At 40.7% G+C, this 22675-nt stretch overlaps 2 protein-coding genes across 6 annotated transcripts in view; one reads left to right on the top strand and one right to left on the bottom strand.

Moving 5' to 3' along the window:
* Positions 1-6929, bottom strand: part of DCAF6 (DDB1 and CUL4 associated factor 6) — an 82143-nt gene extending 75214 nt beyond the window's left edge. For 4 of the 5 annotated variants that reach the window (XR_002831856.1, XM_023763249.1, XM_023763251.1 and 1 more), the window contains exon 1: positions 6504-6929. The gene's annotated coding sequence lies outside the window, so the exon portion shown is untranslated. Of the gene's footprint in view, positions 1-5394; positions 5451-6503 lie in introns of those variants that run through there. The other variant, XM_023763252.1, reaches the window with a different exon arrangement.
* A 438-nt stretch (positions 6930-7367) lies between these two features.
* On the top strand, positions 7368-21502 carry MPC2 (mitochondrial pyruvate carrier 2). The gene is made up of 5 exons (XM_006099595.3): positions 7368-7761; positions 12590-12630; positions 17970-18054; positions 18577-18688; positions 20417-21502. The coding sequence occupies exons 1-5, from the start codon at positions 7653-7655 to the stop codon at positions 20451-20453; spliced, it is 384 nt and encodes a 127-aa protein (XP_006099657.1). The 5' UTR covers positions 7368-7652; the 3' UTR covers positions 20454-21502.
* Positions 21503-22675: the final 1173 nt, after the last annotated feature.

The following is a 22675-nucleotide window of genomic DNA, read 5'->3' as shown; positions in this document are numbered from 1 at the left end:
CACAATGCAGTCCCGTTTTCTTTGTCCCACATCGGGAATATGTAGTTTATTGTTTAATCCGACACAAAACCCGCTGACATTTCTTGTATATATCTTAGTAATTTTACGATATTTTGATTTAATTTCTTGTGCCATTTCAAGATAAAACTTCCGGGAAACATGCATGTCTCAAAAAGTTGCGTTGAAATAACTCAATTCCCCGTAATCACTAATAAACAGCTGGGCGCAAATAGATAACTTTTTAAAAAATTATTTTCTTTGACCAATGGCAGGCCTGGTAATTCTACAGCGGAGTGCAAAGGGTTAAGAAATAAAGTACTCAAATTAACAACATGACAACAATTCATTAAAATGTTTTTTATAAATGTACTAGAAACTTTTCCAAACTTTAAAAACCTGGTTTTGAAAACACAGCTCTAGCCATTTCTGTCTACAGAAAATAATGATGGCACATGAGACAAAAGAAGACAAAGTGAGTTCCAGCAAGAATGCTCATCTACGAAATTTGTGCATAAAACACAAGCTGAAGCACAACAGTTAAGCAGATAGCTCCTGAGTATTTTTTAACATGACTTTGGAGATCAAAATGGTTGTACGTACACACATCTCATAAAACGTGCTTCTAGAAATAACAAGTGTCAACACCCTCTACCCTTTCAGCAATTAAATGCGCTTCCCAGAAATGGGAACTGAAAGCCACCAGAAAATAAGACCTTAAGTTAAAGAAACTGAATGCCCTCAAATAAAAGTAAAAATAAACTCATGCCTGCAGAGTCTGGCCTACTTGCAAGCTAACAAGTTACCTGACATTTCATGGGAGCTGGCAGAAGAAAAGGACTCTCAAGCCAGAAGCAAAGATTTTACTACTCATGGCCCAGCAAACAGTATGGGCTTTAGGTTTACACTTTACTCCTCAGCCCCAATTCCCACTGGGCAATGCGGAGCAGTCTGGGTGCAACACTGTGCAAGCATTGGATCTGAATCACAGCCAGAGACCTCTGAACTGCAGGGACCCAAATCTTGTATCAAATAAACCTGCCTGATAAAAGGGACACATTGTCTTCATTATGCTGGACAATAAATAAATCTGCCCTCTGCCCCAGAGGGAGACACTATGTAAACATTCTTGGAAAGATAGTCCAGAACAAAGCAGCCAGTGCCTCTGCTCACAAGATGTGCAGAAATGTAACAAAGCCATGGAAAACTCTTTCAACAATTACACCCTTGTTATGGGTGAATTTACTTATCGTTGTGGCTTCCTACTCCAGTCTTTCTGCAAGCCAAACTGCCTTATAATCCCATTTCCATCTCAACATTCCATTCAGTATTAATAGATTATAAACTCCATAAAAAAGAGGAACAAATGCCTAGAACAGTGCCTAGCACAAAGCAGGCACTCAATCTGTATTTGCTGAATCAATGAATAAATGAATGGGATCAAAGTCTTCACTCTGTTTTATGTGTTTCACTCAATAATTTGGGAGGAACATCTTTCAATGACAATAAATACTGAACTATTGCTCATTTTAATGGCTGTGAAACTTATTAAATAGCTGTGTAACTTATTTATCTGCATAACTAGCTCTCTTATTAGAATATGAGATGCTTGAGACCAGAAAGGTCAGAACTGGGTTTAAATATCTAACTTGGAACATACTACACATACTCTGGGCAAAACCTAACCTCTAAGAGCCTCCGTTTTCACATTGGTAAAAGTTTTACATCTGATGGGAATAATACCATCAACTTTACAGGTTTAATGCTGAGAGTAAACAATTAGCATATGGGAAACTCATAGATGTGCCTGATATACTGTAGACACTCAAGATTAGTAGTCTCCCTATGCACATGTGGGATTGTTCTAAATTAATGTTGTCTGAAAAGAGAAAGAATGATTTAAATAAAAGGCTTTATTACAGGAGCTGAGGTAACTTCAAGTGGTTAAGAGAAAAGAATAAGGCGAGTGATACTGAGAAGGAAAGCACCTTAACAGAAATGTTCACTTTTCTTGATCCTATTGTTCCTTTCAACAACTTTTTAATGCCAAATTTCCCATCATCTACATTTGCTGCCCTCCCTAGCTCATGGTCAGGTCTTCCTTTTCTGACATTGTCCCTCTGGTCGCCTCCTCTTTATTGGTTTTGCTCTTGGAAATCATGGGTTATCAGTGAATCCAATGGTCTTTTTTCAAGACATACTTTTCATGACCTCCTTATCTGTCACTAAAGACTGCTGTCTTCCTGAAGTAACAACCCCCATGGCGTCATACCACATAACTGGAAATGAAAATCAAAGGGTGACAAAACTCTGGAGAGACAGAACAAAATATGTGTAGATTTGTACACTGTAAAAAATAAAATTATAAGACATTGCTGAGGGAAAAGAAAGAACACCCAAAAAATAGAGAGAAAGAAAAACCATGTTCATGGCCAATTGATTTTCAACTAAGGGAAAAGGACTGCCTTTTTCCAAATGGTACTGAATCAATGCACATTCATAGGCAAAGAACTGAAACTTGACCCTTACCTCATAGCATAAGTAATTCAAAATTGTTCATAAACCTAAGTGTAAGAGTTAAAAGTAGAAAACTTTTAGAAAAAAAGCATAGTAGAAATCATTTTGATCTTGGATTAGGTAGAGAGTCTTAAATAGGACACCAAAAGTATGAACTACAAAAGTCACTGTTAAGAAAAATAAAGGACAAGACAAAGTGGGAGAAAATATCTGCAAAATGCATATCCGATTAAGGACCTGCATCAAGAATATGTAAAGAATTCTTAAATTATTAAGAAGGTAAATCTGAACATTTAACCAAAGTGTATGGGTGGCAAATAAACCTCAAGCTGAAACTCATTAGTGGATATTCAATGTTTTCAATATGATAAAGAACCTAAATTAAAATGTACCCCACCTAGTAAGGCTAAATCCCACTCATAGAACCTTTTATTTCAGTGTGTGTGGATCTCAAATTGCCATGTATATGTATTTTCACTGTGGATCGTGGTCAAAACATTTGCAAACACTGACCTAATACCTAACTGTAACACAAGTTCTCCGCTACCAAAAGCTCTTATCCCTCCTAAACACATTCATCCAGGGAAGGATGGAGTCCTCAGCAGAGCGATCTTATCCTGCTATCTACATTTATGACTGAAAATATGCCTCTGTTAGTCTTATGTTCAAGAATTAGCATATTCTATTTGATATATTTTCATATTTGACATTTTCACTACTCAGACATTTTCTAATTTTCAGAGATTTCAAGACTAAAGAAACACTAACTTTTTCCCAGTAGCTAAAAAGGAGGCAAAGTCAGAATTTACTGACGTTCAAATAATGTAACTTGGCAACACATTATGGATTTGGTAAATCTGAATGTAGATATAATTCAGGATGTGCCAAAAATGGGGGACATCTGTAATACTCTCAAAAATAAAAATTAATTAAAAGAGTAAATGGAAAATTATCCATTTCAATACATAATGACTTTAATAATATTCAGACATTGTCTTCCTAATCCCCTTACAAAAAATTTTCAATCTCCACTATAAAGTTGTCACAGGCTGCCTACTATATACCTCTCATCCCCAAATTCCTCTATTGAAATCCTGACGCCCAAAGTGATAGTATAAGGAGGTGGGATCTTTGGGAGGTGAGTGGAACTGGTTTAGGGCTTTTCTAGGAGACCCCAGAGAAGAAGCTAGCCCTTCAGCCATCTGAGGTTATGGTGAAACGATGGCTATGCACCAGGAAGCAGGCCTCACCAGACACAATCTGACCATGTGGACACCTGATCTCAGCCTTCAAGCCTCCAAATCTCTTATAAATCAATTTCTCTTGTTTATAAGCCACCCAGTTTAAGGCATTTCGTTACAGCAGCCCACACTGACCAAGACCCTACTTAATCATAACTTAAACACTTTATATGAAATATTTTAAGCATTATAGCAAACAGCTCCCTCAAAAAGTTCCTTAAAATTACTTGTCAATTACCATCCTTTAGAGGAGTTAGAAAGTGTTAATTCAAGTAGTAGACAAGTCTGTCTAAAATGAAAGATATATGGAAAGAGGAAATGTACAGAAATGAGTTTCTTTTATAAGCAATGTTTATCTTTACAAAACTATATATACACTAAAATATGTGGCTAATAAGTTGTAACAATCACTGAATTCCAAAGCACCACCCTATGTGCTCAGTGGATAGAGCGTATACAACATTGAGAAAATCTGAATATGTAAACTTATAGGTGTCTTTAACTCGGGACTTTGACAATTAGTGTTTAAAAAAATAAATCCCACACTGAAATTTTTATCAGGCTCATAGAGAAGACAATCCCTGGCCTACTGTCGTTCAATCCAGGCTCTATTGGTTTAGGTGAATTTGGGGGCTACTGGTATAAAATACTTTTTCTCTTAAATAATGTATGACAAATTATTATCTTCATTCCCACAATGTAAAAGTACATTTTGTGAACTGTGATTTTCTTTCATGAGAGGAAAAGAGATAATTAACCAAATTTAAATAAAATAAACAACAAAACTTGAATACTACCATTGAAAAGATATGTTCTATGGTGAAATAATTTGAAATGCAAATGTCACAAAAAAAACCTGTCAATTCATTCTATCCCAATTTCACTGTTATTTAGTGGTAATTGATCAGAAATACAAATAATGGAAATAAACTAGAAATGTAATTAACCTACAATACTATAGATCAGGGGTCCTCAAACTACGGCCCGCGGGCCACATGCAAATACAAATATTGTATTTCTTCCCGTTTTTGTTTTTTTTTTACTTCAAAATAAGATATGTGCAGTGTGCATAGGAATTTGTTCATAGTTTTTTTTTATAGTCCGGCCCTCCAACGGTCTGAGGGACAGTGAACTGGCCCCCTGTTTAAAAAGTTTGAGGACCCCTGCTATAGATAATCAAAACGTTTAAATGCTGAAATCTCAAAAATGGGATCTAGCCCAGATGGTGTGGTTTAGTGGCTGACCCTCGACCTATGAAGCAGGAGGAAACAGTTCTATTCCCTAACTTTAACACAAACTCCACTCCATTAGGGAGTTACAATAGGAAGGGGGGGAAATATAGGGTTTTAATTTTAATAGACTCTATCGTAGACACAGCTGAAGCAGAAGAAAACAATAATATATAAACTTATATATGTTTCTATAGAAGAACAGATCTATTTTTACTGCCATGTTAAGATCTCTAAGATGTAGTGTAGAAAAAGAAAGTTGCAAAGCAATGTTTATGCTGGACACACACACACACACACACACACACACACACAAACACACTATAGCATCTCTATGTATACTTATGTGCTGGTAAGAATGCAAAGAAAAAGGTCTGGACAAATATTCAGGAAACAGATAATATTGTTACCTCCAAGGATGTGTGTGTGAAATTGGAATGGGAAGGATCACAGGGATTTTTGCTTCGTTTTTATTAAGTTTTTACAAGGAGAATGTATTCATAAGTCACTTGAGACACTAAAAAAAACAACAACAACAAAAAAAACCAAGGATAAGAAAAAAAATGCTTCCAACTTTTCTGTTGACTTGAAGTCGAAAACAAATGACATCAAAAAAGACTCAGCCAATAAAAGTGACAAAGTTGGAAAGAAAGAAATTTAAATGTTATCCTCAAATAAAAATAAAAAAGAATAAAGAGGAATGATAAGATTGCACAAGAAGAAAACAACAACAAAAAGACCCACACTCAGTATGCCCACTTTGAGGACAGCGGACTTTTTGGTTAGCTCGGCGTGACCCAGAATCCCCACAAAACCACTGGATCCGAAACGGAAAAGGTGGAAGACAGTCCCTCCAGCGCTGGGGCTGTTTTTAGAAAGCTGAACTAAGAAACAGAAAATGCCAAGTGCGCTTTGCAGGGGTGGGAACGGGAGCGCGAAACCCTACACCTCCAGGCGGCCAGACCCGGCCGAGCGGCGGGGCTGAGCGCTCGCGGGCGGCACAGCTCAGCGACCACTTTCGGGCTCGGAGCCGGGGGTCCCCGCGGAGCCCGTTCGAGCGGGACACGCCGAGGGTGGGCACCGCGTCGCAGCCGACACCTGAACCCTCCGAGGCCCCAGGGCGGGGGTGGCAGCCGAAAGCCCCGTCCTCGGCTGAGCGGGGCGGCGCTGGAGAAGAGCAGGAGCGCCAACTTTTGCTCCAAACGCTCCGGGAGGCCCGGCGGGTCGTGCCCCGAGTCCCACTCCAGAAGCCGCCCCAACCCCTTTCCTGGCCGGTACCGTCCGCCCCCGGTCCGGCCCCGCGAGGAAAAGCCGGCCAGGGCGGCGGCTGGCAGCACGCAAGGGGGCTTGGCCGCGGAGGGCAGGGCTCGGGGTCCGTCTGTCGGAGTCCACCCAGCGCCCCCCGAGTCTCAGGGGCGCCCCGGTCGAGGCGCCGTCCCGCCGCCAACAGCCCCGACCGCGGCCCCCTCCCCCACCCCTGGGCGGCACCCAGCGCCTCCGCCCGGCGTCCCCCGCTCACCCAGGTAGCGGCTCCGCAGCCGGGCCGGGTCCTCCAGCCCGAGGGACCTTTTCCTCACGTCCCACAACAGGTGTGGGCAGGAGCCACCCCCGAGACATGGCTCCGCCGCCGGGTGGGAGGGGAGCCCACCGCGCGGGGAGGGGCCGGGAGAGGGGACGTGCGATCAGCCCCCGAGCCGCACCGGCACCATCCGCGCGCCGGGCCTCGCGGGCGGCCGCAGCGACTCAGAAGGCGGCGGCGCCTTCGCCCCCGAAGCCCGGGCGCACCGCGGCCGGAGCTCGGCTCATACTCTCCCCAGACTGGCCCGAACGTCCAGATCGGCAACAGCCCCGCCCTCGGCCTCCCGCAGGGGGCGGGGGAGGAGGCGGAGGCGGCCGCGACTCCGCCCTCTCCCCGCTCTCGACCCCTCCCTGCAGGCTTTCTCGCGAGATGACGACCATCCGGGGGACGGGAGCCGCTCGGTCCGGTCCCACGAGGAAAAGCCGCCTTCATCCTAGAAAAGCAGGTTCAGGCCCCTGCAGCCAAATCCTCCATCCTGCAAGGATAAACGAGGAAGCTGAAATCTGAAGTTTCTCGCTCACGAGTTCCATCCCAAAGGAAACAAGAGGGTTGTGCGCCGTCATCTTTAGTTGGGGCACGGCAGGCCCGACAGCCCATTTTAACTATGGGCCTCCTTCATCAAAATGAAAGGGGCTCAGGGCAACTTCACTTTCCCTTCTCCAACATGGCCTCGAGGGCAGGAAGGAGAAATAGGAGGTTCGCGCCGGGCCACGCCCACTCCGCGGGGCAGGCCAATCACCGTGGGCAGCTCCGCTCGCGCACGCGCGCTGCGCCGGGCTCCCGAGGGATCGCGGAGGCGATTCTGACCCCGGTTGCCATGCCTCCCCTCCTAGTGGGCGGCGGGCGGGCCGAGGGCCGACCCAGGGCGGGCCGTCGCAGAGCCTCCGCCTCCTCGGCCTTCTCCGGGCCCGGGCCCCAGGGTGATTCGCAAGCGGGACAGGCTGAGCGGCGGCGGGGAGAGCACCCGAGGGGAGCGTAGGACGCGAGGCCCTGAGGCCGGGAGAGTGACAGGCTGCCCTTCGTCGTCAGCCGGGGACGAGTACGCGGCCACCCTCGCGCCCGCCCAGCCACGATCCCTTGTCCGCAGAGATGTCAGCCGCCGGCGTCCGGGGCCTGAGGGCCACCTACCACCGGGTCCTCGATAGAGTGGAGCTCATGCTGCCTGAGAAATTGAGGCCGCTGTACAACCACCCGGCAGGTAATGGCTCCCGCCGACACCTTGCCTCCGGGGCCCGCGGACACCTCCGTCGCCGGAGGCGTCACCTACACCCTCGAGTGAACGCGTCTACTTTCTCGCCTTTCCCTGCTGTTCCCTTTGCCTCGTCCACCGTCTTTCACCAGCCTTGACCTGTGTCGCACCCCCTCCCTTAGGCGCGACTCCAACCCGGTCCGGCTTCTGGGCTGGGGCCTGCCTGCCCCATTCCCACCGGCCCCGGGCGCCGTGGCCCCGGGGGGTTTGGCGGAAAGGTCACACCGCCTCCTCGTCCGGCTGGCAGAGCCGAGCTTCGGAGCCTGTCATTCCCCGGCCCGTGGGTCTAGCTTAAGTCCGTCCTTCGTGAAATGCCTGGGTGAGCCACCCCTGCACCGTTTTGCGTGGACACACCTGGATTGCATCCAGATGTGCCCCTTACTGCAGGCGTGACCTTGGGCGAAACCCTAGATCTTGTCGTTTTTGTAAAATGGTCAAGGTGAGAGTTAAATATAACATGCATGTTTGTTCATTCGTGCTCAGTAAATGTTTGCGCGCTCTCTTGTCCTGTCTGAACTGGTTATCACTAAATCTGATTTCCAGTTTGGTAATGGAATGAACTGTATTTGGGGATTATATGAGTATAATGTTGTTTACTGCAGTACATATTGCACACATTATAAAATTGATCTTTAAGGAAAGGTGTTTATTGCTGAAGTTTATTTAGTTTGCCTTTTAGTTCTTTTAATACTCAAATGTTTAGAATTGTGCTGCGTTTTGTGGCAAAGTTATCAGGAGGGAGGTTGGGCAATGCTTCTGTAATAATCTGGGCTTTAGAGTCAACTGAATTCTGTGGTCAGTTCTGACCCTTTCAGCTTTGTGTCTGGGCTGTAGGACAAGGACACGGTAGAGCAGGAGCAATTTTAAACTACGTTACTAACAGGGTCGTTTTATAGTGATCTTTTCCAAGGCCTTGGCTTTAACCACCCACCTTCCTTGCATATAATACGTTATTCAACTCTCAGAATGAAGAGGAGTACCTTTCATTTGTAGATTGTACATTTCATCTGGGCATTCCTGAATTAGATGAGTTGTCATCCCTTGTCTGTACAGTGGAAGGAGCATAAGCTTAGGAGCCAGACAGGCCAGGTTTGAATCTTAACTGTGTGACCTTGGCCTTAAATCCCCAAAGCCTTAGTTTTTTAATCTATAAAATAGGGAAAATAATTATCACCATTTAAGGATTGTTATGAAAGTTAAATGACAATGTCAGTAAAACATGTAGCAGAGTGTTTGCACTTAGACTTTCAAGGAATGTTTGTCCTCTCCCACCTAAGCTTTTAACCAGTAGGCAGAGAAAGAATTCCTATCACTGCAAAATGATTTGTGATTAGAAAGTTGTAGGCACACCAGTGTAGAAATGGAGAAGCATGAAAAACATAACTGTCAATGTACGAGTATTGAATAAAATCTAAGGAAACACTGATTATGTTCCAAGAGTTACTCGATTGAATCTTCAAGCTTATGTGTACTATTTTGCATAATAGTATGTTGTTGAATCATCATCCCCATTGAAATACTAAGCCTTCAGTTAGAAACTTTATTTTTTACATTGGGACATCCTGAGTACGTCAGCTCAATATTTGTGTTTGTATATGTTTGCCTGTTTGTAAAGTTACTCTGTTCCAAGAAGGAAGTCTTTTCTTAGGGGAGAATCATACATACAATAAATGACATAGTTTCTTGGTAAAATTTATTTGTTTATTTTTATTTTTTGTTAATGCTTACTCAAGGATATTTTCCCATTGATTTTTAGAAGGCCTACAGGTGGAGAGACAGAGAGAGAAATATCAGTGTGAGAGATACACATGGATTGGTTGCCTCCAAGACACGTCCAAACCAGGGCCAGGGATCTAGCCTGCAACTGAGGTATGTGCCCTTGACCAGAATCGAACCTGGTACCTTTCAGTCCGAGAGCTGACACTCTATCCACTGAGCCAAACCCAGTAGGGCTAAAATTTATGTATTTCATTAACAGTGATTCAGCTCAGATAAGAAAATTAGGAGGTAAATTTATGTCATTTTATCAACAGGTTCATCAAGGCAGCTAGATTGGTTAATTTGTTGGAAAATGTCTGTCTGTTACAGATTTGGTTGTGATATTCCCTTGCAGAATTTCATAGAATTTTCTTCTATGAAAATTTGAACTCTAAAAAAGTTTCACTTTAAAAATAAGACAAACCCATAACAATACAAAAGAAAATGACCATTATATTATCCTCTGTATTTTCCGTTATGCCTGAAAATAGTTTATAGTTTTAAATGTATATATACTTTTTGAATACTTGTTTGATATTTTCAGATTGCCAGCATTTGAAGCCTTTTTCAACTTCCAGAATTGGACTTCTATGAAACAAGATGAAAATATATTAATTAACTTTTATTTAATTCTCTATCTAAAAGAATGTACTTTTATATCTGATGGGGACACATTTCCCTCATTCTGGACTCCAAATTAAATATATGAGATGATTTTTATTCAGTATATTTCACCCGATCAAGTTTTTTCATGCCTCATAATGAATATTAGCTATGTAACCTATTAGTTTATACTTCTGCTTATCTTTTTTTTTTTTAAATATATTTTATTGATTTTCACAGAGAGGAAGGGAGACGGATAGAGAGTTAGAAACATCGATGAGAGAGAAACATCTATCAGCTGCCTCCTGCACATCTCCCACTGGGGATGTGCCCGCAAGCCAGGTACATGCCCTTGACCGGAATCGAACCCGGGACCCTTCAGTCCGCAGGCTGACGCTCTATCCACTGAGCCAAACCGGTTTTGGCACTTCTGCTTATCTTGATCTTAACATATTATAATCACTTCAGGCATCATAATTATTTAATTGTCTCATATTTTTAATGAATTGCTGTTTTAATGAACAGCTGTGAGAATATTTGTGTCATTCTGTAGAATATAAACCTGGTTTTCCCAGGCCTAGAATGACACTCAGGTCTAATGTGACATTGTGTTGTCACTGTGTGAGCATATCTATTTTTAAATGTTTCGTTTTATCAAAACTTTGCTTTATAAATTTGAAGTAAGTTGGAATATTTTCTCATTACCATGTTCACTATTGATTAATTGCTTTTTTCAGGAAGACAGCCTCTGTACTTGAATTCTTACACATTTAAATTTGGCTTGTTTACTCTTAAGGTAGAAAATGATTAGCTAAAATAAATTGGAAGAGTGAGCTAAAATTCGTTTTCTTTGAAATTTTTGTATGATCACAGAGAGTGATAGCCATTTTCCCTTTTTTTAAATAATGAAGAAAACACTACTGATTTGCATTTATAGATATCCAACTCTGATTATTTGTTTGCTACTGATATTTTTAAGTTCAGTACTTATGTAGGGTTTGTTGTTAAACTAATGTAGGGTTTGTTGTGTAGTTTTAAATTATTCACTAAAATATTCATACTGCTCCTAGTCCAGGCTCTAGTAACTAGTCATATTTGAAGTTTTTTTGTTTGGTTTGGTTGGCGGGATAGGGGCAGTTAGTTAATATTTTAAGGCTATCACCTAGCTCGGAGCATTTATTAGTTACCAGGAAAACCTACTGAAAAGCCTGCCTGTTCATTAACCCTGAAGTATCAACCACTTAAGCTGGTCAAGAACCAGAATCTAGAGGCATTGCTCAGGAAACAGTCTTTGGGTAGCACAAGAGGAAACATGAGTTTTGAAATAGGAAGAGAGGAGTCTGCTGAAAAATTCAAAGCCAGAGACTACAACATGGACTGAATTACCCCTAGTGATGAAGCCAGGCTTCATGCAGGGATAAAAGATGAACTTAGTAATTGATCCTGCCTATGACCAGAGACTTTGTCTACAACAAAGAAAAATGAACCACGTGTGATGATAGGAATTCCAGAAGCTCAAGCTAACTAAAATAACCAGACAGCTTGCAAGACTGACTTATGGGATCAGTACATCATGGCATCAGACTCATGGGAAGCATTTTCAGGAGCCAAATGGGGGAGTGGCATGGTCTAAGACAGCGGTTCTCAACCTGAGGGTTGCGACCCCTTTGGGGGTCGAACGACCCTTTCACAGGGGTCGCCTAAGACCATCGGAAAACACATATATAATTACATATTGTTTTTGTGATTAATCACTATGCTTTAATTATGTTCAATTTGTAACAATGAAAATACATCCTGCATATCAGATATTTACATTCCGATTCATAACAGTAGCAAAATAACAGTTATGAAGTAGCAACGAAAATAACTTTATGGTTGGGGGTTACCACAACATGAGGAACTATATTAAAGGGTCGCAGCATTAGGAAGGTTGAGAACCACTGGTCTAAGAGAAGAGTAACTAGTGAGTGAAGTCTAAAGCAACCCTGATGTAAAGGGATCCTGATGTCCCTGAAGATGAGTAAATACCAAACTCTAGCCTTGGGTATGAAACATCATCAAGGCAAATCTGTAATTTCCCCAACTTGAAGTTATCCATGAGTAAACTAGCATTAAGTTCCATGTTTTCCAAAACCATCTCCTTTACACTTCAGCTAATTTTTAACAGGTCACAAAAATACAAATAATTGATAGGGAGATCAAAAGAACTTGTATGAAAGATTGATATTGTGGCGACTTTTTAAAGTTAGCTTATATACAAAATATGCAGAAAACATAGTAAAAAATTAGAAATGGAAAAAATGATTAGAAATATATTGATAAATCTTTATGTTTTTGAAATGTGATAGCTATTAAAAGACATGTAAGGAATGGTTGAATAATTGATTTATTCCTAAATTTTTTGTTGTTTCAGGTCCCAGAACAGTTTTTTTCTGGGCTCCAATTATGAAATGGGTAAGTTTTGAGTTTTTATAAAAGCTACTGAAAAAAATAATCTGATAAGAACTTACTAATTTGAAGTAACTTTTATGAAGGATGTACTTTGAAATGTTCATGGTATGCCACTAAATGATGTCATGCAAAGATTCTCAGATGTATCATTTTCACTAGTTTTTTCTGAACTCCATTGATCAGGAGGCCTGGGAACATATTTGTTATCAAAACACAATTGTGAGCCCTTGAAACATGAAACTTCATTCTAAAATTTTATGACTAAGAAAAACATTAAACTAGTTAGAGCCCTCCTCCCCAAATTAACTGTTACTGTTAATTTAGTAAGAGAACTAAAGATACACCAAAACAGAGGCAAAGAAAGGTAGTCTCAAAAAGTAGTGGGATTTATCTAAGGATGTATGTTAACAGTTAGTGATAGAGTCTAGGACTTCTGACTCCAAATGCTGCTGTCAGCAACGGTGAACAAATGTCTGTTCCAGTCCCTGCTTTCAGTTCTTTTGGGTTATGCTAGAAGTGGAATTATTAGATCATATGATAATTCTATATTTAATATTTTTTAAAAGGCATTTCTATTGATTTTTAGAGAGAGAAGAAGGGAGAGGGATAGAGAGATAGAAACATCAATGAGAGAGGAAGTCATTGATTGGATGCCTCCTGCATGGCCCCCACTGGGAATCGAGCCCGCAACCCAGGCATGTGCCCTGACCGGGAATCAAACCAGCAAACTCTTGGTTCCTGGGTCGACACTCGACTGCTGAGCCACACCAGCAGCACTATATTTAAATTGTGAGGAACTGCCATTTTACATACTCAGCTATAAAATGGCAAGATTAGAGGAGCGATTGGGAGCTGTATTTTAGAGAGAACTAGAGAGCAGTTATTTTTTATATTTATATATTGAGAAAAGATCCCAGTTTTTTTTTAAGTTTCAATGTATGACCTTTGATGATTATGCTCACACTGTAAGCATTCAAATATAGTGATATGCCGCAAAAATACCGAGACTAATGGAAGGTATATTATTATTTCCTTCTTCTCCTCTCCCTACCACACTTAAAATTATATAGTAATGACTTATCTATAAAGTGGAATTGATTACTAAAGTATTGTTTCTACACCATTATTAAAAGAATAAGAATGATTTAATCTATTTACCATAAATTTGGTGTCCTCTTTGACCTCAAATTTGCCACAGTTTGGGAGTTTGTTTATTTTATTAATAGCTTTTGTGTTTCTTTGATCTGTTCCACCAGTGTTTTGAAACACTGACAGTATCAGATATGCCTGAGTGCCTTCTGTCTCCTTTAAAAAATCTATTTTAAGTTCGTGTTGAAATCAACATAGTCTCCTGATGACTGCATAGCAATAGAAACTTCTGTGTCTTGTTCGCTGGTGCAGAGACTTCTTTTGCTGGTTATTTACTTTATGTACAATGTGTGTTCTTCTCCCAGAGCATTTGGTAATTAATCTGTGGTAGTCTGTGCATGACATAAAAATTGCTGCTGCCAGCCATATGTGTTCTGTCTGAAGAATTTCAGACTATACTTCTTCAGGCATTTAACTATGGTGGAGACCTTAGTCACTTTAATTGAAACCAAATAATCATAAAAATTATACCTTAAATATTTTATTTTAACTCAAATAATATAAATATGTATTCGTTTGCCAGTCATCTACTATGAGGCCAAAGCTTTTATTTATGTATGGATCACTGATTTTGAGTTCCACATCTTCTATCTTGGATGAATTATATCATAGTGCATCCCATATAATTTCCAGCTTAGTTTTCTTTAAAGCAGAATAAGGTCATAGATACTTTCATAATAGTATGACAACAGAAGCCTGCTAGACTTGTATGGCTTTCCCTCAAATTTTTGTATATCTGTCTCATGCCAAATTTGACAGTAAGTTTTAAAACTTGCCGTTATTCAGTCTTCTCAAAATAGTTGCTTGAGTTTTCATAGAAAGAGCAACCCACTTTGTAGTTCCCCTGTTTACCCTATAGTCCGGTGATGGCGAACCTATGACACGCGTGTCAGAGGTGACAGGCGAACTCATTTTTTTGGTTGATTTTTCTTTGTTAAATGGCATTTAAATATATAAAATAAATATCAAAAATATAAGTCTTTGTTTTACTATGGTTGCAAAGATCAAAAAATTTCTATATGTGACACGGCACCAGAGTTAAGTTAGGGTTTTTCAAAATGCTGACACGCCGAGCTCAAAAGGTTTGCCATTACTGCTATAGTCCGTTAAATTATGTAGCAAGTAAAACTGGCATAGACAGGTTTAAGGACAAACACAGTGGCTTGATAAAAATACAACTCAACTAATGTAATACAGAATAAGCAGCCCACTAGCCATGAGTATTTAGCGTGTCATGGACGTCTGTTGGCCTGTTTACAGAAGGACTGGAGATCACTGACCAGACTGGGGAGCTTATTATGTGAAGAGCAGTTAAGAGAGCTTCTTTATTTTTGTTCAAAATCTTTTTGTACGGACTGAGTTATATTAATTCTCGAACAATATGCCATTTGGTATAGCTTTATTTTCTAATTTCTCCTCTCCTTAGGAATAAATCAACTTTCAGATAAACCATACATATTGTTAATACCTGTCTGTCTGTTCTTTCAGCTGGAACTACTTCTATAGATTAATTCACAGTTTAAAATCTTGAGGGCTTTGCTATCTATGAGCATTTTGGAATTGGAATATTCAATAGTGGTATTTCATTTTTTAAACATTCCTCTAAAAGTGTTATATGACCTTTAATAAATGAAAAGATATTGAAGCCCTAGCCGGTTGCTCAGTGGTTAGAGCAGTGGCCCAAGGACTAAAGGGTCCTGGGCTCGATTCCGGTCAAGGGAACATACCTCAGTTGCAGGCTCAATTCCCAACCCCAGTCTGTGCATGTGCAGGGTGCAACCAATCGATGTGTGTCTCTCACATCAAAGTTTCTCTGCCTTTTCCCATCCCTTCCACTCGCTCTAAAAAATCAATGGAAAAAAATATCCTCAGGTGAGGATTATCTATCTATATAATCTATACTAGAGGCCCACTGCACGAAATTTGTATACAGGTAGGGTCCCTAGGCCGAGCGGCAATCAGAGTTGATGTGTGGTGTGACCAGCGGGGTGATCGGGGCCCCTGCTCGCACCCTCCTCCGCTGGCCTGGTTCCATCCCCTGCCGCCGCCGCTGGTCACCTCCCTCTCTGGGGCGACCGGCGGGGTGATCAGGGGGCCTCCGTTTGCACCCGCCTTGTCTGGCCTGGCACCACCCGCTTGCTGGCCCTGCACCCTGCCGCCGCCGCCAGTCAGGGCCTGTGGGCTGGAGGCAGCTTCTGCATTAAGTGTCTGCCCCTTGGTGGTCAGTGCACATCATAGCGACTGGTCGTTCCGCTGATCATTCTGCTGTTTGTTCAATTTGCATATTAGGGTTTTATATAGATAGATAATAAAAGCCTAAATGACCGTTATGGCAGAACAACCAGAATGACCGATCACTATGGTGCGCACTGACCACCAGGGGGCAGACACTCAACGCAAGAGCTGCCCCCGGTGGTCAGTGCGCTGAGCCAGAAGCCGGGTTCACGGCTGGTGAGTGCAGCAGCAGTGGTGGGAGCCTCTCCTGCCCCCACGGCAGTGCTAAGCAGCAGCAAGCCGAGTGGTAAGGGGCCAGCAGGTGGGTGGTAAGGAGCGAGGGGTCCTGGACTGTGAGAGGTGCGAGGGGGATGTCCGCCTGCCGGCTTAGGCCCGATCCCACAGGGGGCTCCTGGACTGCAAGAGGGTGCAGGCCAGGCTGAGGGACCCCCCCCCCCCAGTGCATGAATGTCATGCACCAGGCCTCTAGTGTGTGTGTGTGTGTGTGTGTGTGTGTGTGTGTGTGTGTATTAGAAGGAAGGAAGGAGAGAGAAAGAAAGAGGAAAGGAAGAGAGTTAGTTTTATACTGTCTACTAGAGGCCCGGTACACAAATTCATGCACCAGTGGAGTCCCTTGGCCTAGCCTGCAGGATTGGGCCAAAACTGGCTCTCCGACATCCTCCAAAGGGCCCCTGATTACGAGAGGGCGCAGGCCAGGCCGAGGGACCCCACCAGTGCACAACTAGGGCACGGGAGGGACACGGGAGGGCTCCAGGGTGTGTCCTGCCTATCTTGCTCAGTCCCGATTGGCCAGACCCCAGCAGCAAGCAAACCTACCGGTCGGAGCGTCTACCCCCTGGTGGTCAGTGCACATCATAGCGAGTGTTTGAGCAGCTTTAGCATATCATTAGCATATTACACTTTGATTGGTTGAATGGACGACCAGACACTTAGCATATTAGGCTTTTATTATATAGGATGAGCATCCCATCCAGTGGAGATAATCAGATGCCTGAAAGCATCACAAACCTGGGCTTCAGACATTTGAAAAGCATTTTTAAATTTGTTTACTGATGCCAAACATTCTGTATTAGGATCTTAAAATACATTATCTCATATTTAATCTTCACCAAAAAATATCAGAGATATAAATAGTATCAGCATTTTTCAGAGAAGGGTACTGAGGTTCAGAGAACTGGCTGCGCATGTTGTTGTAGTGGCAGACTCAGGATTGGAAGCTCCAGGTCTGTTTGACTCAAATCTATGATCTTAAACACTAACATGACTGCCTTTACACAAGTCACTGTGGATCTACCTATGGTCAGGGAGTATTTTATATAATCTTGTGGTATACTCTAAGCACTCTCTGAATGAACGAAGTTCAGAATAAAGATGAAAAGGAACATGGGCCTTCTGCCCTTGATCCTGAGACTATGAGTGCATAATTCCATCAAAACCAGTGTCAAAAACACAGCAGAGAAGAAATGACCATCTGTCCTCTGACATTACAGAAAAACTGTCTAACCAGGACACTAAAATTCTAACAGCTTTTCTGATACTTATACTTTTAAAAAAATAAATAACATTGACAAAAAACTGAAAGGAGGAATCTATACAAATTACCTTAGTTTTCAGGCATCCTCCATGTCAGTGGTTCCTGACATGTTTAAAGAATATATAAATTCACATGTGAAAAAAGTGTCATTTGTGGAACAAATATATATATACAACACACACACACACTACTGATTTTCAAATATATCAGGTTGCTTAATTTGGTTAACAAAATACAGATTAATTCTGAAAATATTCCGAATTCAGTGTAGCTTTTGTCATGATACACATTTTCTTAAGGCATGGATACTAAAATTACCGCTATTATCGTGTGGAGATCTCTGAAACAGTTCTGTGTTTTATTTAAAGTGAAGAACCATTACTTGACAGTTAAGATGCTTTTTCTTTTTTTCTGTGTATTTCAGGGGTTGGTGTGTGCTGGATTGGCTGACATGGCCAGACCTGCAGAAAAACTCAGCACAGCTCAGTCTGCTGTTCTGATGGCTACAGGTAAATTAAAGAATACCCTTCATGTTCCGTATAGGACATTCAATATTTGTATATTGTTTTACCTCAATTTATTTAACAATTTAATGTTTAGAACACATTACACAAACACACACACACACACACGCACGCACGCGCATGCACATACACAAAGGAATTCAGGGGTCATCTCTAGGAAGTTATTAGACGCAGAAGGCAGAGGAGGGTTGCAGTGAATAGGAATCTGCATGGGTTTTTATTTTTCACGTTTTGTCATCAGCATAATTTTATGTCGGAAAAACATTCCAGTAAATATTCACTTGCCCTATAAATATTTCCTCCCTTTGATGTAAGAACTGAGTATTTTATGTAACAATGAATTATAGCAGTTTAATTAAAGACTTAGAGTCTAGTTTTTCTTTATCCTCTGTCCTACATTATGTTGTCATAGTCTTATTTAGAAGTATTTTACTATAATATTAAATGTTCAGATAAGATATTGCAACAGTACCTATACTTAAAAAAATATATATTTTATTTCAACAGGGCTTATTTGGTCAAGATACTCACTTGTAATTATTCCAAAAAACTGGAGTCTGTTTGCTGTTAATTTCTTTGTCGGGGCAGCAGGAGCCTCTCAGCTCTTTCGTATTTGGAGGTAAGCCCACCAAGGGTATAAAACGTGTCTCAGAAGCCACACAGGTGGCAATACTTTTTTTTGGTAAAATTCATGTATAATATTAAGATGGGATGTGTATGAAGCAAAAATTTAGCACTTCTAGAAAAGTCGGGTTTTAAGCTAAAAAATGTTAAGCAGTATGTTACCTAGGTTTTAAATTTGTATAGTATCTAGATGTATAGCTCTTTCATATAATCTATTTCATTAAGTAACAAATACTTTATGATATATTAAGTAATTTTCTGAACGAACCTTTTATCACTCTCGATCATATATAATAAAGTAGAACTGAAACATTATGTAATTATGTAGTATTGGGAATGATGTTCAGTGAGGCTTCTGGTTTCATTGGAAAATGTTCCATGAGCTTTGGAAATTTTTTAAACTGTTTACTCTGTCAATAACATTATTGGTCACTGATCAATTAATATTCTGCAATGAGCTCATCCACGACGAAGGCTCTGGCTTTGTTTGGACCATAGAACCTTTCTAAATTACAAAACTGTCATGAATAATAGCTTTCTTTAGCTAAAAAATAAAAATTAAAAAAATTTGAATGATCTCAATAAAGAGAAATATTAAGTTATAATTTACATTCCTTTCAGAAGGCATTCTATGCCATAGAGTATAGCACATTTTATTTCATTCATCTTTACCACTCCTAGGTTAATGAGGATGTTTATAATTTAATCTTCTCATAATCATCTAGCAAATAATGGATGGGTGAATAAACAACTCACTCATTGTAAAGTATGCCTCACAATCATTTTTAAGACTTATTTAATATAAACTTTAGTTTGTACAGTGATTTTATTTACAGAGTATTTTCCTCATATACCATCCCATTTTAACATTAACTCATGATAATAGAGCTAAGATAATGCAAAATGCCATATTATTTTTAACACTCCGGTGTGGGGTGAATTTCCCGCCAAAATATAAGATGGCTCTGTCTTTTGGTTTTGTTCCATCCACCAAAAGGGTGGATTACAAACAAATATTTGGTAATACGCAGTTACAATCGGCCCGAGTTTACACGTTTCCCGCACTCCACTGCAAATCTATATGAACCCAGTTAAAGACGGCTCCCGCGGAGTACGCGCAATTCACGCGAGCCGACTTAACTCGTTTCCCCCACTATTATTTTTAATATCAGAAACTAAAATACCATTAGACAAAAGAATTTTTGGCACCTTTTGGTACAATAGCAGATTGAGAGATTTTGTTAGAAATGCAGACATTGGGCTCTGGAGCATTTAGGAAAACACTATCGAATATTTGAATTGGGGCCTTTTGTGAGACCTGGGAGTTATGCTTAGCGTCATGGAGTAAGTTCCTTCCTGTGCGTGTCCTGTCCTCCACTCTGCTAAGCTGAGGGAGAGTCAGTGAAGCAGTCCACACATTTTGTCATGCTCTTGTATAGTTTAAGAATGAAAATAGTCATTAAAATAATACTTCTGAACAGGAAACTGCATGTCAGTTAAGTTATTTAAACTTTTTGGCAGCTGGAAGCCAGATGCAAATAATGTCTGGGTCACTTTCCCTTGTGCCTGTTTCTACCCACAAGGCCTTGGGAAGATTGTATTTACAACTAGATAGCCTCTCGACTAGTGAGAGGGAAGAGATGGAATATGCTTCTCATTCCCTTCTTATCGTATACTTATCTATTGTGATTCATGATTATTTTTCTTTCTGTTTTCTCCATAGATATAACCAAGAACTAAAAGCTAACGCAAACAAGTAAAAGAGTTCCTGATCATCCCAAAAACCTAGATGTAGCCATAACCACTGGGACCTAGTTTGATTTATTATTTGTTATTGGTAAGGTGATGCTCTCTATGCTAATAATTGGGACGCATTTTAAAAATCTAACTTAAATAGAAACTAGTACTCAATTCAGCAGAAAAATAAAGCAAATTTTTAATAACAGTGTCTCTCTACATATGACTTAAGGAACTTATCTATGGGTATTAGTAACATTTTTTTCCCACTCTTTTCCTGTAATAAATCATACTTGCTCATTCATACCTCTGGCCTCCTCCTGTTCTAGTTCACCAAAGTATGTGTGTTTAAGAGTGCACACGTTCAAGCGAGTCGAAAGATAGTTGAAAGGTCAAGTAATCTATTTTCATTGAAGGACGGTGAAGTAGCTAAAAGTGGAAGGAAATAGAGCTGAAGAGGGTGAGGGGTAGAATGGCTAGCAAAATGACTTAAAACTATTTTAAGAGATTTTAACTTGAAAATTATATTTTGCATATTGTGTGAAATTCTTTTAGAGCTACCAGAGTAATGATGGATTTCTAAATGTTCGGCTTTCTGTAAATGTCTGGGACCTTCACCCCCATTATGAGGAAAGACTGGGCATAGATTGCTGCATATTAGAAATAATTAACAGTCTATTGGATGTGAGCTCCAATTTGGCGTATGGAGCTTTTTTCTAAAAATTGTAGTAAAGCCAGTCCTAGTTAGAACTGCAGTCAGAGGAATCAGCAAGCAAATTATTTCTAAATATGAAGAAGTGAGTAACAAAAGAACTTGTTGAATAATAATATGCTATAACAATCAAAATTTGGCAATTAGCCATTGAAAACCCTGCACAACTTCATATGTCCCTTCACTTTAGTCCATCTTTGAGAAGGAATTTGACATTGGCACTGCTTCCTTTTTATAAGCTACACTGTTAAATTTGTTTGGCATGTGTGTGTGTGTTTCCTAGAGTTAAGCATTTAGGAAAAACATCTATTATGAAATATGGCAAAACAAAAAAATAATTAAAATATATTTTGAAATGGTGTTTCAGATTTTTTTTTCATTTAATCCTGCTTTTATGTGGGCTCCTTTGAGCCCCACAGGCCAGTCAGATTACTTGTAGCATTTAGATGCAGTCATAGGCAATTCTCTTGGTTCTCAGAAGTTCCACTGATAGACAGATCATCTCATATTTCCTTTCTTGCCCCAAACTCCCATCCATCTATTATTGAATCTTACAAATTAAATGACTAATACGTGTCCGATCAAAAATTCGCACTGCCACTTGGAACACATGGTCCAGTGGTCAGTTTCACAGCTATTTTTAAAAACTTAGGAAGAAGAATTGATATACTAGAAGTCCTTACTACCAATGTAAGTAGTGTACGCTATAAAAATACCTTTTGTAATGGTACAGATCACTTGATCAGACTAGTTGAGTTGAATTCTATATCAGAATGTTCTACTGAGCCCTTGCTGGTGACTTCATGAGGTGTGTTTTCTCAGTGGGTCTGACAGACCTGGGTTTCAGCCAGGTCTTCCCCACATCAACAGACCTTGGTCTGCGCTTTAGTCTTTTCAAGAGTGAAGTGGGGATAATAACCGTAATTTCTGTTTAGGATTGTGGTAAAGATGAATCAAGAGAATGTTTTAACACAGTGCCTGGCCCCTGATGGGTGTTAAATAGAAAGTTTCAGAAAATGGTAAGCTTATTGTTGAAGACCAACTCGAAAAGTACTTTGTTACACAAACGAATGTAGCTGCAAAACATATATACCGTGTGAACCTATTTGCACACCTTCTGAGGTAATAACTGTTGGAACTCCTGAAACTTTCACAGGTTCAGGCAGAAAATAAGTGCTTCGGGTGGGGGACAGAGCCAGGGTGGAGAATGCTCAATAGGAGCCAGATTCTTACCCTCATCATCTTTGTGGTTAGGCGTTGGTCTCAAGGAAACATTGGTCCTAAGTACGTCAATGCTGTTGTTTCTCCATAGTAAACAGATTGTTTTTTCCTTTATTAAAATGATGATGAAAAGTTGAATCTTAACAGGATTGACCTCAAAGCCCAGGTTCCTCTCTATAAAGCAAAACTGTTGCTATAGGAGTTTGTTTATATAATGACAGAAGTAGAAAGCACTGGTACTTACTCAGACTGGCTTTGCCCCTAAGGAGTCTGTTTAATTATAGGAGATGTGAGTCCAGTTATGTTAAGACT

Source organism: Myotis lucifugus, unplaced genomic scaffold (assembly GCF_000147115.1).
Source record: "Myotis lucifugus unplaced genomic scaffold, Myoluc2.0 scaffold_279, whole genome shotgun sequence".
Taxonomy (NCBI): domain Eukaryota; kingdom Metazoa; phylum Chordata; class Mammalia; order Chiroptera; family Vespertilionidae; genus Myotis; species Myotis lucifugus.
This window is presented reverse-complemented; position numbering and strand designations above follow the sequence as displayed.

Coding starts and splice junctions, on each gene's coding strand:
- MPC2 (XM_006099595.3), top strand. CDS start 7,653: ATGTCAGCCGCCGGCGTCCGGGGCCTGAGGGCCACCTACCACCGGGTC. Junction 12,631..17,969: donor GGGCTCCAATTATGAAATGG/GTAAGTTTTGAG, acceptor TGTGTATTTCAG/GGGTTGGTGTGTGCTGGATT. Junction 18,689..20,416: donor CAGCTCTTTCGTATTTGGAG/GTAAGCCCACCA, acceptor TTTTCTCCATAG/ATATAACCAAGAACTAAAAG.